General features: G+C 53.6%; 1 protein-coding gene across 1 annotated transcript in view; it reads right to left on the minus strand.

Annotated features, from left to right (window-relative positions):
- Positions 1-11,172: 11,172 nt before the first annotated feature.
- Positions 11,173-16,235, minus strand: part of LOC101931954 (butyrophilin subfamily 1 member A1) — a 59,414-nt gene continuing 54,351 nt past the window's right edge. Inside the window, 1 exon segment of the mRNA XM_065565096.1 lies at positions 11,173-12,217. Within this exon segment, the coding sequence (XP_065421168.1) occupies positions 11,658-12,217 (560 nt within the window). The 3' untranslated portion in view covers positions 11,173-11,657.

The following is a 16,235-nucleotide window of genomic DNA, read 5'->3' on the forward strand; positions in this document are numbered from 1 at the left end:
ACGATCCATTGTCTACAGCCAAGCTCTAAGATACAACCACATTTGCTCCAATCCCTCAGAACGAGACAAACACCTACAGGATCTCTATCAAGCATTCTTAAAACTACAATACTCACCTGGTGAAGTGAAGAAACAGATTGACAGAGCCAGAAGGGTACCCAGAAGTCACCTACTACAGGACAGGCCCAACAAAGAAAATAACAGAACGCCACTAGCCGTCACCTTCAGCCCCCAACTAAAACCTCTCCAGGCCATCATCAAGGATCTATAACCTATCCTGAAGGACAATCCCTCACTCTCACAGATCTTGGGAGATAGACCAGTCCTCGCTTATAGACAGTCCCCCAACCTGAAGCAAATACTCACCAGCAACCACACACCACACAACAAAAACACTAACAAAGCCCGTTGCCAACTCTGTCCACATATCTATTCAAGGGACACCATCATAGGACCTAATCACATCAGCCATGCCATCAGAGGCTCGTTCAACTGCACATCTAACAATGTGATATATGCCATCATGTGCCAGCAATGCCCCTCTGCCATGTACATTGGCCAACCAGTTTTGCACCCACCTTATAGTAGCTCCATCTAGGTTGCATTTTCCTAGTTTTGTTATGAGTCAAGATATACTATGTCTAACACTTCCCCCCATCCACAAGGCTTGTTACCCTGTCAAAGACAGCTATCAAGTTGATTTGACACAATTTGTTCTTGACAAATCCATGCTGACTGTTTCTTATCACTTTATTATCTTCTAGATGTTTGCAAATTGATTGCTTAATTATTTGCTCCATTATCTTTCCGGGTACAGAAGTTAGGCTGACTGATCTGTAATTCCCCGGGCTTTCCTTATTTCACTTTTTATAGGCCTTGCCTACAATGTCAAGCTACTGACCAGTAAAGCAGCGTTCTGCATTGTAACTCCCGAGGTGTACACACTGCCAAGCCACTGTGGCCTTGGCTACACTTGCGAGTTACAGCACTGTAAAGCCACCCCCAGCACTGTAATTCACTCCCCGTCCATGCTGGCAAGGCATTTGCAGCGCTGTATCTCCGTGGTTGCAGCGCTGCATGTACTCCATCTCCCCGAGAGGAATAGTGTGCATTACGCTGCCGCTGCAGTGCTGTGGCGCCAGTGTGGCCGCCCAATGCACTGTGACTGGCCTCCAGAAGTATTCGGCAGTATCCCACAATGCCTGTTCTAGCCACTCTGGTCATCAGTTCAAACTCTACTGCCCTGGCCTCAGGTAACCAACTATGTGACCCGCCCTTTACATTCCCCGGGAATTTTAAAAATCCCCTTCCTGTTTGCTCAGCCCTGCGTGGCGTGGAGTGCTATCAGCAAATCTTTCCAGGTAACCATGCCTCCACGCGCCAAGCGAGCCCCAGCATGGAGCAATGGCGAGTTGCTGGACCTCATCAGTGTTTGGGAGAAGGAAGCTGTCCAGTCCCAGCGGCGCTCCAGCCATAGGAATTACGATACCTTTGGAAGGTATCAAAAGGACATGATGGAAAGGGGCCATGACCGGGACGCCCTGCAGTGCAGGATTAAAGTGAAGGAGCTGCGGAGTGCCTACCGCAAAGCCCATGACACAAATGGTCGCTTGGGTGCTACCCCCGCAACCTGCCAATTCTACAAAGAGCTGGATGCGATACTTGGGGTTAACCCCACCTCCACTCTGAGCACCATCATGGACACTTCAGAGACGGTGTGGGGGGGGAGGGCGGAGGAGGAGGAGGAAAACGGGAGTGAGGGTGGTGGGCCGGATGGAGACACCCCGGAATCCCTGGAGCCATGCAGCCAGGAGTTCTTCTCGAGCCAGGAGGAAGGTAGCCAGTCGCAGCGGCCAGTACTTGGTGGAGGACAAACAGAAGAGCAGGTTCCCGGTAAGCGGTTTTTTTTCGGGAAGGAATTTTTTCGGTGCGGGCTCTTTGGGAGAGGAGGGCTAGGCATGCATGCCTAGATGCGGAATAGTGCATTGATGTGTTTTATCACATCGCGGTAATCGGCCTCGGTAATCTCTTTGAATGTCTCATTCAGAACGTGTGCAATGTGCTTACGCAGGTTTATCGGGAGAGCCACCGTGGTCCTTGTCCCAGCCAGGCTAACGTGTCCGCGCCACTGTGCCGTGAGGGGCGGGGGGACCATTGTTGCACACAGGCAAGCTGCATATGGGCCAGGGCGGAAGCCGCATCGCAGTAGAAGACCCTCCCTTGCTTCTCATCCTCAGCAGTGAGATATCGTCCAGGATGAACTCCTGTGGAAAATGTTGGGACAGTGTTTAGTGTAGGTGCCCCCTGAAGCTGTTGGCTCTCCCCAAGGCACAGAAACCCAGAGGACAGTACAGCCCTAAAACAATCAGTCCCCATTACTCACCATTTTGAGGCTCCCATTGGATATGTGTGCTCTGTTTGGGACGGGAAAATTATGCTATTGTGTAGACCCTGTGTATTTTCTACTCCTTAAGTGCGGGGGGAATCACTACTCTGTCTGGTATAAACAATGCTGCCTCTGTTAAATGTTGCGTTTTGCCTATACAGCTGCATCAACCCTGAGACCTCAGCCGTCCCTCTTATCGCCTGCTCAGAGACTGCAAAGACTCAGGAAGAGACCGTGAAAAAGCAAAGAAGACATGCTGCAAGAAGTGATGCGGCAATCTATTAAAGAGAATGAGAAAGCGCAGGACTGGAGGGAGAGAGAAAGCAGGATCCGCCAGGAAAACGCAGCACTCACTGCACAGCACACCAGACAGAACATATGTGAATCTGTGATTGTACTGTTCCCCACTCCACCCCCTTGTTTCTTTTCAATAAATAAATTTTTTTTCTTTTCAATAAATGGATTATTTGGCTTTGAAAACATTCTTTATTATTGCATAAAGTAAAAGACTCCTTAGCCCAGGAAATAAACAGGCACTGCACATCTGCTTGTCTGCTAAGCAGACACTGATTCCTAAAGATTGGAACTACTGCACTTCACTCCCGTGCAGGGCACCAGATATCACTGCTGGTTTTCAGCCTCAAATTGCCCCTCAAGGCATCCCTAATCCTTGCAGCACCGCACTGGGCCCCTGTAATAGCCCTGCTCTCTGGCTGTGCAAATTCAGCCTCCAGGTGTTGAACCTCGGAGGTCCATGCCTGAGTGAAGCTTTCACCCTTCCCTTCACACATATTATGGAGAGCACAGCACGCAGATATAACCGCGGGGATGCTGTTTTCGACCAAGTCCAGCTTCCCATACAGAGATCGCCAGCGGGCCTTTAAATGGCCAAAGACACACTCCACACTCATTCGGCACCGGCTCAGCCTGTAGTTGAACTAGGAAAAAAGTCCCGGCCCGCATCTTCCTGAACAGCCAAGTGTTCCGAAAGATGCGTGCGTCATGCACCTTTCCGGGCCAGCCTGTTAATGTCAATGAAACGCCCACGGTGATCCACAAGCGCCTGGAGAACCAGAGAGAAATAGTTTGACAGCCAAATGTGACGTGCTGGCGAGACTCGTCAGCATACGTTTCAGCAGTTCGGACTCCATTTCCCGCAGACAGATCACGCTGCACAGAAACTGTTGAAAGATGGCGCCAAAGGTCAACGGAAACAAAGAGATTTCTGGGATGCGAAGCGATGCATCACGGGGCATTGGGACAGGACCCAGAATCCCCCGCACCCACGCCCCCTTCCCACAACCCACGGCGCCAGAATGGGAAAAGGTGCTCTGTGGGATAGCTGCCCATAATGCACCGCTCCCACTAGCGCTGCAATTGCCGCAAATGTGGCCATGACAGCGTGCTGGGCAGCTGTCAGTGTGGACAGACTGCAGCGCTTTCCCTACTCAGCTGCACGAAGTCAGGTTTAACTCACAGCGCTGTACATCTGCAAGTGTAGCCAAGGCCTCAGACTCACACAGGGCTCATGATATGGCACTCAAATAGCTCTGTAGATGTTCCCACTTGGGTGCTGAAACCCAGCCAGGGAGTTTGTCTTACAGCCCAAGCTCCAGCCTGAGTGGAAACTATGACAGGGCTATTTTTAGTGCCATAGCACAAGCCCAAGTCTGTAGACTCAAGCTTTGAGACTCGCTACTTCGGGTCTTTTGTTGCGGTGCAGCCAGACCCATAGAAGTTTGTCAGCTTATCTTCCACTGGTTTGTACATCGCTCTGGGACTGAGGCAGGAGGCCAGATGCCCACAGGGAGGCAGAATTGCACGTGCCTAGAGACTCAAGTATAGATGCAAAGGGAACTTTTACTTTAAAAAATGTAGGGGCCAAGTGAATTTAGGCACCTACAGGTTTGACAGAGGTTTTGAGCATCACAGTGGTGCCAAAACCAGGACTTAGTGCTTAAAACAGGGACTTAGGAACTTGACTCTTTGCAGTGTTCAGCCCTTCCTCCATATTTGACTGAGTTTGGTAGGCTGTGATGGGGTCCCCAGGGTGCAACCTGGACTTTGGGATCACTGAGCCCCCTTTCCCACCACCCTGGAGTATCCCTCTCACGCTGTGATACTGATGTCAAGCCACAAACCAATGGCAGGTTTGTGCTGCACTTACACAGACATCCACAGGCAGGGTCACACCCAACTGAGTTACATGAATGATATCTCAGTGGTTGGCACATTGGTCTGCTAAATCCAAGTTTATAAACTCAATCCCTGAGGGGGGCACTTAGGGATTGGGGGCAAAATCAGTACATGGTACTGCTAGTGAAGGCAGTGGGCTGGACTCGACTCAATGACCTTTTGGGGTCCCTTCCAGCTCTATGAGATATGTATATCTGTATATATTATTATCTCCCAGACACACAAGAATCATCAATAGGGAGGCTCCAGCCAATTCCCCCCAGCTCCCCAGCCTTGCACTCCAGAACTGTTTTGTCTTGCACTAGTCAGAAGCCTGGCCAATATAAGTGCATTACCCAGTCTGCCTCCTCCCTTGATGTGGAGAGGACACGCACTAGCCTTTGTAAACTGGGCTGAGATTTTCCAAGCACTTCAACCAAGCAGTTTTACATTAAATATCAAACAGATTTATTGACTACAGACAGATTTTAAGTGGTTATATGCAGGGCTGGCTCCAGGCACCAGGCACCTAAGCACATGCTTGGGGCGGCACCTGGTAAGGGGCGGCGGGGGGAGCGCAGCGCGGCATTCCGCGGGGGGGGTGCTCCGGCGGCGCGGCCTGGCGCTCGGCAGGGGGGCGGCGCGGGGGCAGTGCTCGGGGGGGGTTTCCGGCGGCACTTGGCGGGCTCCGGTGGCGCGGAGCTCGGCGGGGGGGCAGCACGGGGCTCGGCGCTCGGGGGGGGTTCCGGCCGCACGGAGCTCGGCGGGTGGGGGGGCAGCATGGGGCTCGGCGCTCGGGGGGGGTTCAGGCGGCGCGGAGCTCGGGGGGAGCAGCACGGGGCTCGGCGCTCGGGGGGGGGTTCCGGCGCTCAGCGGGGGGGCGGTGCGGGAGGGCGGTGCTCTGGGGGGGCGTTCCGGCGGCGCTTGGCGGGGGGCCTCGGGGGGCGGGGCTTTTTTTTGCTGCTTGGGGCAGCAAAAAAGCTAGAGCCGGCCCTGGTTATACGTAGCAAATGTAAAGATCGAAGCTGGTAACCTAAGAAATACAAATACAGTTGCAGGCTAAATTCTACAAACTAAGCAGGATTTGAATCAAGCAGTGTCTCACCCTGACAGATGGTCTAGTTCAGGGGTCAGCAACCTTTCAGAAGTGGTGTGCCGAGTCTTCGTTTATTCACTCTAATTTAAGGTTTCGTGTGCCAGTAATACATTTTAACATTTTTAGAAGGTCTCTTTCTATAAGTCTATAATACCTATAATATCTAAATTATTGTTGTATGTCAAGTAAATAAGGTTTTTAAAATGTTTAAGAAACTTCATTTAAAATTAAATTAAAATGCAGAGCCCCCCGGACCAGTGGCCAGGACCCGGGCAGTGTGAGTGCCGCTGAAAATCAGCTCGCGTGCTGCCTTCGGCACGCGTATCATAGGTTGCCTACCCCTGGTCTAGTTCCTTAATACACAGGCTGGGACTCTTTTCAAGCCTATGACCCCCTTCTTTTATAGTTTCCTCCAGCTTAGTGGAAAGATCTTTTGCTGTGACATGGGGATCAGTCAGTCCCCATTGGTCAAGCAGTCTCCATGGTACACAGTCTCTGGATAGTGGATTCTTTCCTTGATGGGTGTTGATGAGCCATTAACTGCTGTCTGGCTACTCCATTGTTGTACCTGAAAGGCTAGTTGTGGTGTTCCCAACCTGACAACATATTTTAGCACATATTTTAGTAACACATATAGCAATAATTCATAACTTCACATACAATAACACATACAACCCAACAGATCAAGACTTTTAAAATGATGCCTCACAAGGCATACTTTGTACAAAACATTTCATAATTATGAGACAGTGGTGAATATGGGGGTCCCGGGTGCTGCTTTGAGGTACAGAGGCCTTACATTCAACTCAATACATTTCACGTCTCTGTCTGTAACACAATAATGTTTCAATGCTGCATCTAATCAATTCCAACACTTCAGCGAATGTTCTAGGCATCAGCGGGCAGAACTGCACTGATTGTGTCAGAAATCTGGAAGCAGGAAATGGGAGACACTTGGTGCCCCTGGCACTGGGTGGGGTGGGCAAATGGGAGCCCTTGATGACAGAGTTGGGGGTAACTGCACCTTTAATCCCCTCTGTGGTCTATTGAGAAGCCACCTACAGCAATGGGAGGGACAATAACTCCTCATGGGGCAGCCCCTGCCCTAGCCAGTTTGCTTCTGGTGAACAGGGCAGGGATTTTGCAGGAGGCCTCCACACACCCTGCTGTGACGGTGGACGGTATTTACACCTGTTGGTGAAATTCTCCCGCTAACTCCTCCCAGCTGCGAGTGATGCAGACTCAGCAGAAATTCTGCCCACAGTTCAAAATCAAGCTAGACCGGGCAGGTGAGAGCCCCCTAGAGATGGAGCGGGGGTGGGGTGGGGGGGCTGCAGCAGCCAGGGCCCTGGGAGAGGAACAGGCAGGGGATATTCAGTCTCATTCATTCATTTCACAACAATGGGCCTCACCTCATGGAACTAGCTACAGGCAGAACAGCCAAAAGCCCTGAACCCTGGCACTTTAGGGCCTGTGCACAATTGATTCTGCTTCCCCCAGGATCTCTCCTTTGACTCTCTCCTATTGCACTGTGTGTTCCAGTGCGACTCACCAGGGGCTTTTGCTTAGGGGCCCTGGCTAGGGTGACCAGATCACCCAAGTCAAATATCGGGACGCGGGGGGGGCGTGGCGGGGGGACGTGGCGGGAGAGGGCGGGGCAAAAAAAAAACCACTCTTCCTCCACAAGCGCTGGAGGGAGGCCCGGGAGACACAGGGGAAGCGCGGGGCCAGGGTGAGTGAAAGTCTGGCCTGGCCCCGAGCAGGCAGGACTCAGTCGGGTGGTAGGGAGAGGAGGGGGGCGGCCCGCAGGGCCAGGCGGTGGCTGTTCTCCCACCCTTGGCAGTGGGACTCGGGAGCAGCCGCTGCTGCAGCTCCCATTGCCGCGGCGGGAGGAAGCGGTCAATGGCCAAGCTCAGCGGCTGCGGCTCTGGCGCCCCCAAACCGCCCGAGCCCGGGCCTGCTGTGGTGACCTAGCAGCGCGCACGCTGCGCTCAGCCCCTGGCCAGTCGTGTCTGGGCTGCTGCCCAGCTGGTACTATCCCGCGGTGGCCCCGGAGTGGGGGCAGCAGGCCGCAGCCCCCCCCGTCCCGCTTGGTTCCCGCAGGGGAACGAACGGGGCTGGGCTGCCGATGCCTCCGCCCCGGGGCCACCGCGGGATTGCACCAGCTGGGCAGCAGCCCAGACGCGACTGGCCAGGGGCTGGGCCCAGCGTGCGCGCTGCTGGGTCCCCGCAGCAGGCCCCGGCTCGGTGGGTTCGGGGGCGCCAGAGCCGCAGCCGCCGAGCTTGGCCATTGACCGCTTCCTCCCCCGCGGCAGTGGGAGCTGCAGCAGTGGCTGCTCCCGAGTCCCACTGCCAAGGGTGGGAGAACAGCCACCGCCTGGCCCTGCGGGCCGCCCCCCTCCTCTCCCTACCACCCAACTGAGTCCTGCCTGCGCTCGGGGCCAGGCCGGACTGTTACTCACCCCGGCCCCGCGCTTCCCCTGCGTCTCCCGGGCCTCCCTCCAGCGCTTGTGGAGGGAGGAGGAATGGTGAGCCCAGGGAAGAGGCGGGGATTCGGGGAGGGAGCCAATGGGGTGAGGAGGGGGCGGAGTCGGGGTGAGGGGGGGGCACGAGCACTTCCGGGCTCCAGAGCATTTCCTTGTTTGTCCAGTGTCCCGACTGCTCATCGGTCGGGACGCGGGACAAACAAGGAAATATCGGGACAGTCCCGATAAAATCAGGACGTCTGGTCACCCTAGCCCTGGCCCTACAGAGAACTGTCACCAGCAGGGGCAGCTCCTTCTTGGGGGAGGGTGGAGTGAAGTCCCAGCAGGAATGTAACTGCTGTGCAGTGCAGCTGACACACTGTGGGGGGCAGCACCGCCTGCTGCCACTGGGGAGTCCTGGAGGCTGCAATACACCAGGCTGCTACCGATGCCTGTGTCTCACTCAGCCTGCAGGCAGCACAGGGAGAGGCCCAGAGCAGGGCACAGAGGTGGCTGTGGGGCTATTTCAGCTCATATGCACTGGGAGGTCTCGGGGGGCTTCGTGATGCAGGGTTCCCAGAGGTAACATGGAATAATGGGGTGCCCAGCGCTGGCCCTGGGGGGATGGTTCCCCAGCCCCACAGATCTCACTGCCAGGATGTTTCCCCTGAGACTTAGCCTCACTTTCCCCTTTGTTAATTTCTCCCCATCCCCCCTGCTCTTTTTGCCCCTAAATTCTTTATGTTCAAAAACAGAACCAGAAACAATAGAACCCCCTGATGGTGGCCACAGAAAATACTGACTCTAGGACCAATTCTCAATACACATCTCACAGTGCCCATGAGACCTCCTGTTCTCAGTCATATCTCTGACTATAGTCCTGCATGTCTGGATGGCTCCCTCCACAGCTGGGATGGGCAAATCCCCTCATGCAGCCCCCTCCCTCCACAGCTAGGATGGGGGACTCTGGAAAGTCTGGAGAACGCAGCCACATTAGCACTGTCCTCCCCCTTCCTCAGACACAGTTGGTGGGGACAGAAATGAGGATACCCCAGGAGGGGGTTCATACAGGATTTCATGCAAGGCAAATGTACTGCTTGGACTGGATTTAACTTTACAACCCCTGCAACGAAGTGGACCTGAGCGGATGGCTCCCCGTTAAATCAAACACTTTGCATCTTTCCCCATGTTAAATACATCTGAAGACTCTATGGTCAATTACACAATCATGGCAGTGTGACACGGGCTGTTAGCAACTACAAATGGAGCCATTTGGAAGCCAGCACCCTGGTCACTGAGAACACCCAGGGCACCGGGTGCAGTTAGAGTAGTTTGGGTTTGGAAGGGCAGAGGGGATCACTTGCACCTGTAGGGAGCCTGGTGAGGTCACTAGCTCAGCGCTGAGAAGAAAGCAGCAGTATAAAAGTCTGAACCAGGGAGCAGGAAGGGGGCTCCTCGTAACTGCTGCTCTGTTGTGATGCATCATAAAAAGTCATAAAGACACTTGGTGGAGGTTCCCTGGCAGACTGCCTGCTGCTTAATTCACACAGAGGTCTGCCAGCCAGGGGTTGCAGGAACTGATGGGGGAGCCCATTCATAGTTAGAAATTTAAAAATGAACATTGCCTGCAATCTCTTCATGGCACTTCATGCTGTAAATTGTGAGTGACAACACATTTTTATGTCTTGTCAGAGAGTAAAAACCATGTTGTATATTAACCTATTTGCCAACACATTTTCCCATGTAATAACACAAGTTAATAAGAAACCACAGTAATTATACATAATTCGAGAAATAGGGAAAGGAACGCAGATATTTCTGAAGGAAATTTTAGGGAAAAATTATCTATTTTTAGATTAAAATTTCCCTGTGTTAAAAACTAGGAAGAACACATAGCTTCAGGAGCCCATTCCACCTAGACACCAGCAGACGGGATAAAAACCACAAATGAATCCATCAAAAGATAAATTTAGGGTATTTATTTTCAGATAATCAAGGTACGTTTAGGGCACTCTGTCATGAATGGCATATTGTGAATAAATCTTCAAAACTGAATTATTACATTGAAAATGTTCATAACACATCATGTTTAAAACAAAAAGTAGTCCTAGCAATGCCATGTGATATGCCTCCCCTCATACTCGATCTTCAAGAAATTAGGCTCAGTCACTGATTTCAAGGAATTAGACCAATCGGTCACTATTTTTACAGAGCATTGCAGAAGGTGGTGAACAGAACCCAGAGGAATTGTGATGAATTTCCTGGAACAACTTTCTTTTCTTTGTACTCTAAACTTCACACGACAACAAAAATATCACCCTTTCAACTGATTTATGGCTGAGAAGAAAGGTTTGCCAAAAAGCTTCACCAAATTTCATGTTATGTGTAATTAAGTGCCAGCATCTTTAATACAATTAAGTAATTTGTGATGATTGAGTAAAGGAATACAACCCCTTCTCTATTTCTTTATCAAACTACATTTGTTGTGTCCTTATAACCAAGACCATGAACAGCCTGGCAGTACACTGAAATCAACAGTGCACAGTGACAGCACATTGCCTGCAAATAATATGTCTAAAGAAAAATAAACTAAAAAATGGAGATTGTAGAAGAGATTTCTATCTATAGAAAGGTAGCATTTGAGGTTGGGGACCGTGTTTTGTTAATTGATGTGAGAAAAAGAAAGGAAGGATCATATCTTGATTACCAATTATATGTAGCTAGAAAGTTAAAAATCACATGAATTAATGCAGACAGAAGTTCAAAGATTATTATATAATCTTGTGTGAGTTAATTTAAATATAATACTTAATTAATTCTATCATTTTTTCAACTATTCATTTTCAAAGGTGTAGTGCAGGAGGTGAACATGTGTTCTCTACCTTCCAGAGAGAATCAGTCAAGACAATAAAGAGAGAGGGAGAGAGAACAGAGAGCAGCTGCACATGTGTGTAGTTGTGATGTTTATGACACATGTACATCATAACTGAACAACCCAATCTGATAATTTAATAGTTTATTTTGTTAAGATAAATATTTTGGATTTCTTGAAATTCCACAATTGAAATACAAATGATGTTATTTAGAGAAGTTAAACTTCACTATAGATTTGAGGGAAAAATAAAAAAAAATTAAATAATTCCATTTCTACAAATATATTTATATGCTTGCTTTTGAAATACTGTTGAAATGTAAATTCAAATATTCTTATATTTACACCTTGTTACAATAATATTTTCTAAATTAAAATAATATTTTTTTCTTTCATATTTTACATTGAGTTTTCACAGGGGTAGAAAATTCTGACAGGGGTAAATGTCCCCCATCCACCCCCATCTGCTACCCCTGGGGCAGGGGACGGGGAAAGGTGAGGGCTGGGGGTTCCCAGGTGTCCGGTTTTCGACTGGAAGCTCCAGTTGAACAGGGAAACTGGCAGCGTCCGGTCAGCACGAAGTCCAGTTGCTGCAGTAACTGGCCCCCACCACAGGAAGAGCAGCAGGGCTGGGAGGGGACAGACTGTGCCGCGGGGTCACTGTCAGGGACAGAGATTCCCTCCGGCCTGAGCTGGGACCGGGCAGATTATCAGGGGAGCCGCGTTTGTACCCCCAGCGATTAGACCAGGACAGAAATAAGGGTGGAGCGTCCCGGAGAAGGTGCCAGTGAAAGTGAAGAGATGGGACCTGTCAGTCACATTGTAAAACGAGACCTCGCCCGCCTCATAGTCCAGGAAAATCCCCACCCGGCTGGGCCTGACGCTCACAGGGAGGGGGGTTGAGGGGGAGGTGCCGGCCTTGTATCCCCTACCCCACAGCCACACGACCCAGCATCCAATCTCAGGTTTGTATGTAAGCCACTCCTTCCTGCTCACAGATTCCCTACAAACCCCCAGAGTCCATCCATTCTTGTCTCCCACCTCCACCTCCCAGTAACGCCTCCCGCCCGCGAACCCCTCAGCGCCCAGGACACAGGGACAAGGATCAAATCTCTCAGGGTTGTTGGGCAGATCCTGGCGTGTGTCTCCATGTCTCACACGTTTCCGATCCTCAGACAGGATGAGCCAGCGATTTGCAGTGTCTGGATCCAGCCTCACGTCCACTGGGGAGAGAGTCACAGAGTCAGGGCCGGGGGCAGGGGCTGGTCACTGGATCAAATGGAAATTAACCTGCACCCCCGTTAATCGCTGGGCGAGGGGGAGGGGGGTTTGTTGCCTGAGGGGAGTCAGGGCCCGTCTGCCTGTGAGGAGACAATGGGGGGAAAGGGCAGGAGGAGCGGGGGAGGGGTGGGAAGGTGTCAGTGGAGGCAGGGGAGGGGGCAGGCCGATGCTGGGAGAAGAAAGGGGAGGGGGAGGTGACAGGAGCAGAGGGGGTGGAGGGAGGGACATAGGGGGAGGGGCAGGCACAAGGGCAATGGAGAGACAAGAGAAGGGGCAGGCACCAGGAAGACTGAGGGGGGTGAAGGGCAGGTTCCTGGGGGCTGCAGGGGGTGAGGGGAGGGGTGGGCACGAGGACAGAAGAAGGGGACAGACCCCAGGGGGCACAGGGAAGCAAGGGAAGGGGCAGGAACCAGGGGGCAGAGGGATGTGAGGGAATGGGGGCAGCTCCAGTGGGGCAGGGGAAATCAAGGGAAGGGTGAGCTGCCAGGGGGTGAGATGATGAGGAGTGGGGCAGGTGGAACCATGCGGGGGAGCAAATGGGCAGGCACTGGTGCCAGAGGGGCAGAATGGGGGGTGTGGGAGCAGGTGAGCAGAAGGGGGGGCAAAGAAAGGGGTGTGGAGAAGGGTGAGCCCTGGGGGCACAGCAGTGTGAAGGGAGATGTGGGCACCAGGGTGGCAGAGGGAAGATTAAGGGAGGGGTGGGACCCAGATAGGGTGACCAGACAGCAAATGTGAAAAATCAGGACAGGGGGTGTGGGGTAATAAGAGCCTATATAAGAAAAAGACCCAAAAATCGGGACTGTCCCTATAAAATGGGGACATCTGGTCACCCTAGACCCAGAGGTTAGGAGAGGGAGAGGTGAGCGGTGGGGCAGTGCTGAGGTGAGGGGAAGGGCTGAGATCAGGGGTCCCAGAGGGGGGTGAAGGAAGGGACTTGCACCAGGCAGGCAGAGGGAGCAAAGGAAATGGCAGGCACCAGGGAGGCAGATGGGGCAAGGGTAGAGCTGGGACTTGGGGGAGAGGAGGAGCTGGCACCAGGGGACTGGAGGGGTGGTGAGGGGTGCAGATGTCATGGAGCCAGAGGGCGAGGGGACGGGCAGGGTGAGAAATAAAGAGAAGGTGGCATGGGTGATGGTGGCAGAGAGGAAAGAGGAGAGCAGGTCAGTAAGGCAGAGGGTGCTGAGGGGGTGGGCACCAGGAAGGAAGGGGAAAAGGAGAGTGTCAGGTGTTGGGGGGCAGGGGGAGGGAAGGAAGGGGTAGGCAGCAGAAGGGTGCGGGGAGCAGGGAAAGGGCAGGTGCCAGGGGGATTGAGGGGGTTGAGCAGAAGGGCAGGCACAGGGAGGGCAGAGGAGGGGAGGGACAAGCACCAGATGGCAGAGAAGGGAGAGGAGAGAGGCAGGGCAGGTGGGTAGAGGGAGGTGTTAGGAGAGGGGATTGGGCAGAGGCAGGTGCCAGGGGGTCAGAGTGGGGCTAGAGGAGGGTTGGGCACAGGGCGGGGTGAGGGAAGGGGTGGGTGCCAGGGGTCAGAGAGTGTGGGGAGAGGGGCAGGTGTCAGGAGGGCTGAGGGGAGTAAGAAGGGCAAAAGCCAGGACAGCAGAGGAGGGTGAGGGGTGGGGTGGCCATCAGAGGGTGGGGGGGGGTGATGGCAGTGGTAGGCACCAGGGAATCAGATGGGGGTGAGGGGAGGGGTGGGAGACATGGCATAGAGGAGGGAAAGGGGAGAGGTGGATGCTAGGACATAGCGGGGATGTGAAGTGATGGGTGGGCTCCAGGGTGCAGAGAATGTTTGGGGGAGAGGGGCAGATGCCAGGATGGCAGGGGGAGAAGGAATGGGCTGTTCCACTGGGGCAGAGATGGGTGGAGGGCAGGGGCACGTGCCAAGGAGGCAAAGTGAGAGTAGAGGGGCAGGGGCCCAGGGGAGCAGAAAGGGAGTGAGAAGAAAGGAAGGGATGTTGGTGAGGGGTCAGAATAGACGCAGGGTCCAGTTTTCCTCACAGGGGTGAGGGAAGGGTAAGGAAGGGGCAGGAGGTGATGGAGAGGAAGGCCCCAGGGAATCTCTGTTGCTTTCGGGCCATGTGTGGTTGGTTTCTCGCTCAGAGCAGGTCGGTTCTGGCCCCACACACATTGGGGGTGCAGCCCTGCCCCAGGGGGAGCAGCTGGGACACTCCATGCTGGTGGACACCACCTTCCAGCCAGGAAAACCCCACAGCCAGCCCCTCCCCTTGCCCGGCCCAGCCCCACCCCCACAGGGGCAGTTGTCTAGATTGGACTCACTTGGGGGGCATTACAGTGGAAGATTCTGGAGGGGGGGGGATAAATGCGGACTAATGGGCTGTTGCTAATGAGGCCAGGGCAGTGGGGAGGGGGCATTTCCCCACTTCCTGCCCCCTCCATCTGGGAGAAGCTGCTCCGGGGACCAGTCCCAGTTAACACCCGCACAGCGCGTCTGCACTAGGGGTTTGCACCAGTGCAGCTACATTGGTGCAAGGAAACCCCAGCAGACACGACCATAGACACTGCTGTGCCAGGGGTCGTAACCCCTCCCATCACTGGGGTTATGGATCAATAATTATAGGGTCACTGGAGCAGAGGAGCTGGACTCTGGGCTCTCAGGTCGGGGCCTGACCCCCTGGGCTGCAGAGTCATTCTCATTCGTACGCTCTGGCCCAGTACCCATGGCAGTGTTTAGACACTGGGGGACATCATCAGACACCTGGAGCCCAGCGGTTTGAGCCCTCATGACATCACCCGGGGGGATTGAACCTGGGCTCCCAGCTGAGGACCCAGCCGCTGGGCTAAAGGCTAGAGGGGAAGCAGCAGCACCTTTTTCTCTTAATTGAAACTAGTCAGCAAACTCGACGTGGATTCGCGAATAGTTTCTGTTGACCCGAAAAATAATTTTGCAGCAAATAAACTATTTGTCCAAAACATTTCACCCAGCTCCACTGCAAACCTGTCTGAGCAACATAGGAGCCTGAATCCCAGTGACTTGCAATGAGAGACTGTCAACAACCCCAGAAACGCACAGTTACAGGCAGGCCAGGGTCAGGACACTCCAGAGCTGCTGTTTAATTTGCCCTTTGCAGACAAATGCCCCCTGGGCCCCTGATCTCACCCCCACAAATCAGGCTGAAAATGGATACTTGGCTCCAGCCTGAACTCTCTGCCCAGAGCGATTTGTCCCATGGACACTGCTAGTGGCACAGACCCTCTGCCGCTGCTCCTGGACATCTCCCAGAGTGGATAATGGTCACAGAGACCATCTCAGAGCCCCAGGGACTCAGATGTCTCCATCTAACGACTATTAGCCACCCCCCTCGCTCTCATTAACCAGTCCTGGGTCAGACATGCTGGGAACTTTCACACCCAGACTCTGGAGACACTTTGGGTCCTTCTACACAGCCTGCAGAAGCGAGTCTCGGAACGGGCTGGACAGATTCAGGCTTGTGGGGCTCCCGCTTTAGAATTAAAAATAGCCACGTAGACGTTCAGGCTCAGGCTGGAGCTCAGGCTCTGAAGCCTGGGTGGAGACGGGTCTGCCCCTCCCAGCGCAAGCGGGGACATTGTCTGTGTCCACGTCCCCTTCGCCCCATTCCTGGGATGGGGAACAGCAGCCCCAGAGCCCCTCCCTTCACCCCCAGGGCAGGGCAGTGAGAGCCTTCAGCCTCCTGGGCATTGGGGCCTCCCAGCAAAGGTTCCTGGGTGAGCGTAAAAGTGTCTCCACCCAGAGAGCTCTGTGCACCCAGCAAATACACAGATGTGCCCGTGGATCAGGATCCGGGATGGTCCTCTCCCCAGGAGTGATGGAACCTCTCTAAAAGTAGAGGGGTCACCGGTGCCCAAACCATGGCCCCACACTCTCATGCCGGCCCTTTTTCCCTAGCTCCTGCCCCCGCACCACCCCTTCTCCCTGAACCCCCGCCCTCATACCGCCCCTTCTCCCTGACCCAAGTCCCCGCC

This window comes from Chrysemys picta, chromosome 12 (genome assembly GCF_011386835.1).
Source record: "Chrysemys picta bellii isolate R12L10 chromosome 12, ASM1138683v2, whole genome shotgun sequence".
NCBI lineage: Eukaryota > Metazoa > Chordata > Testudines > Emydidae > Chrysemys > Chrysemys picta.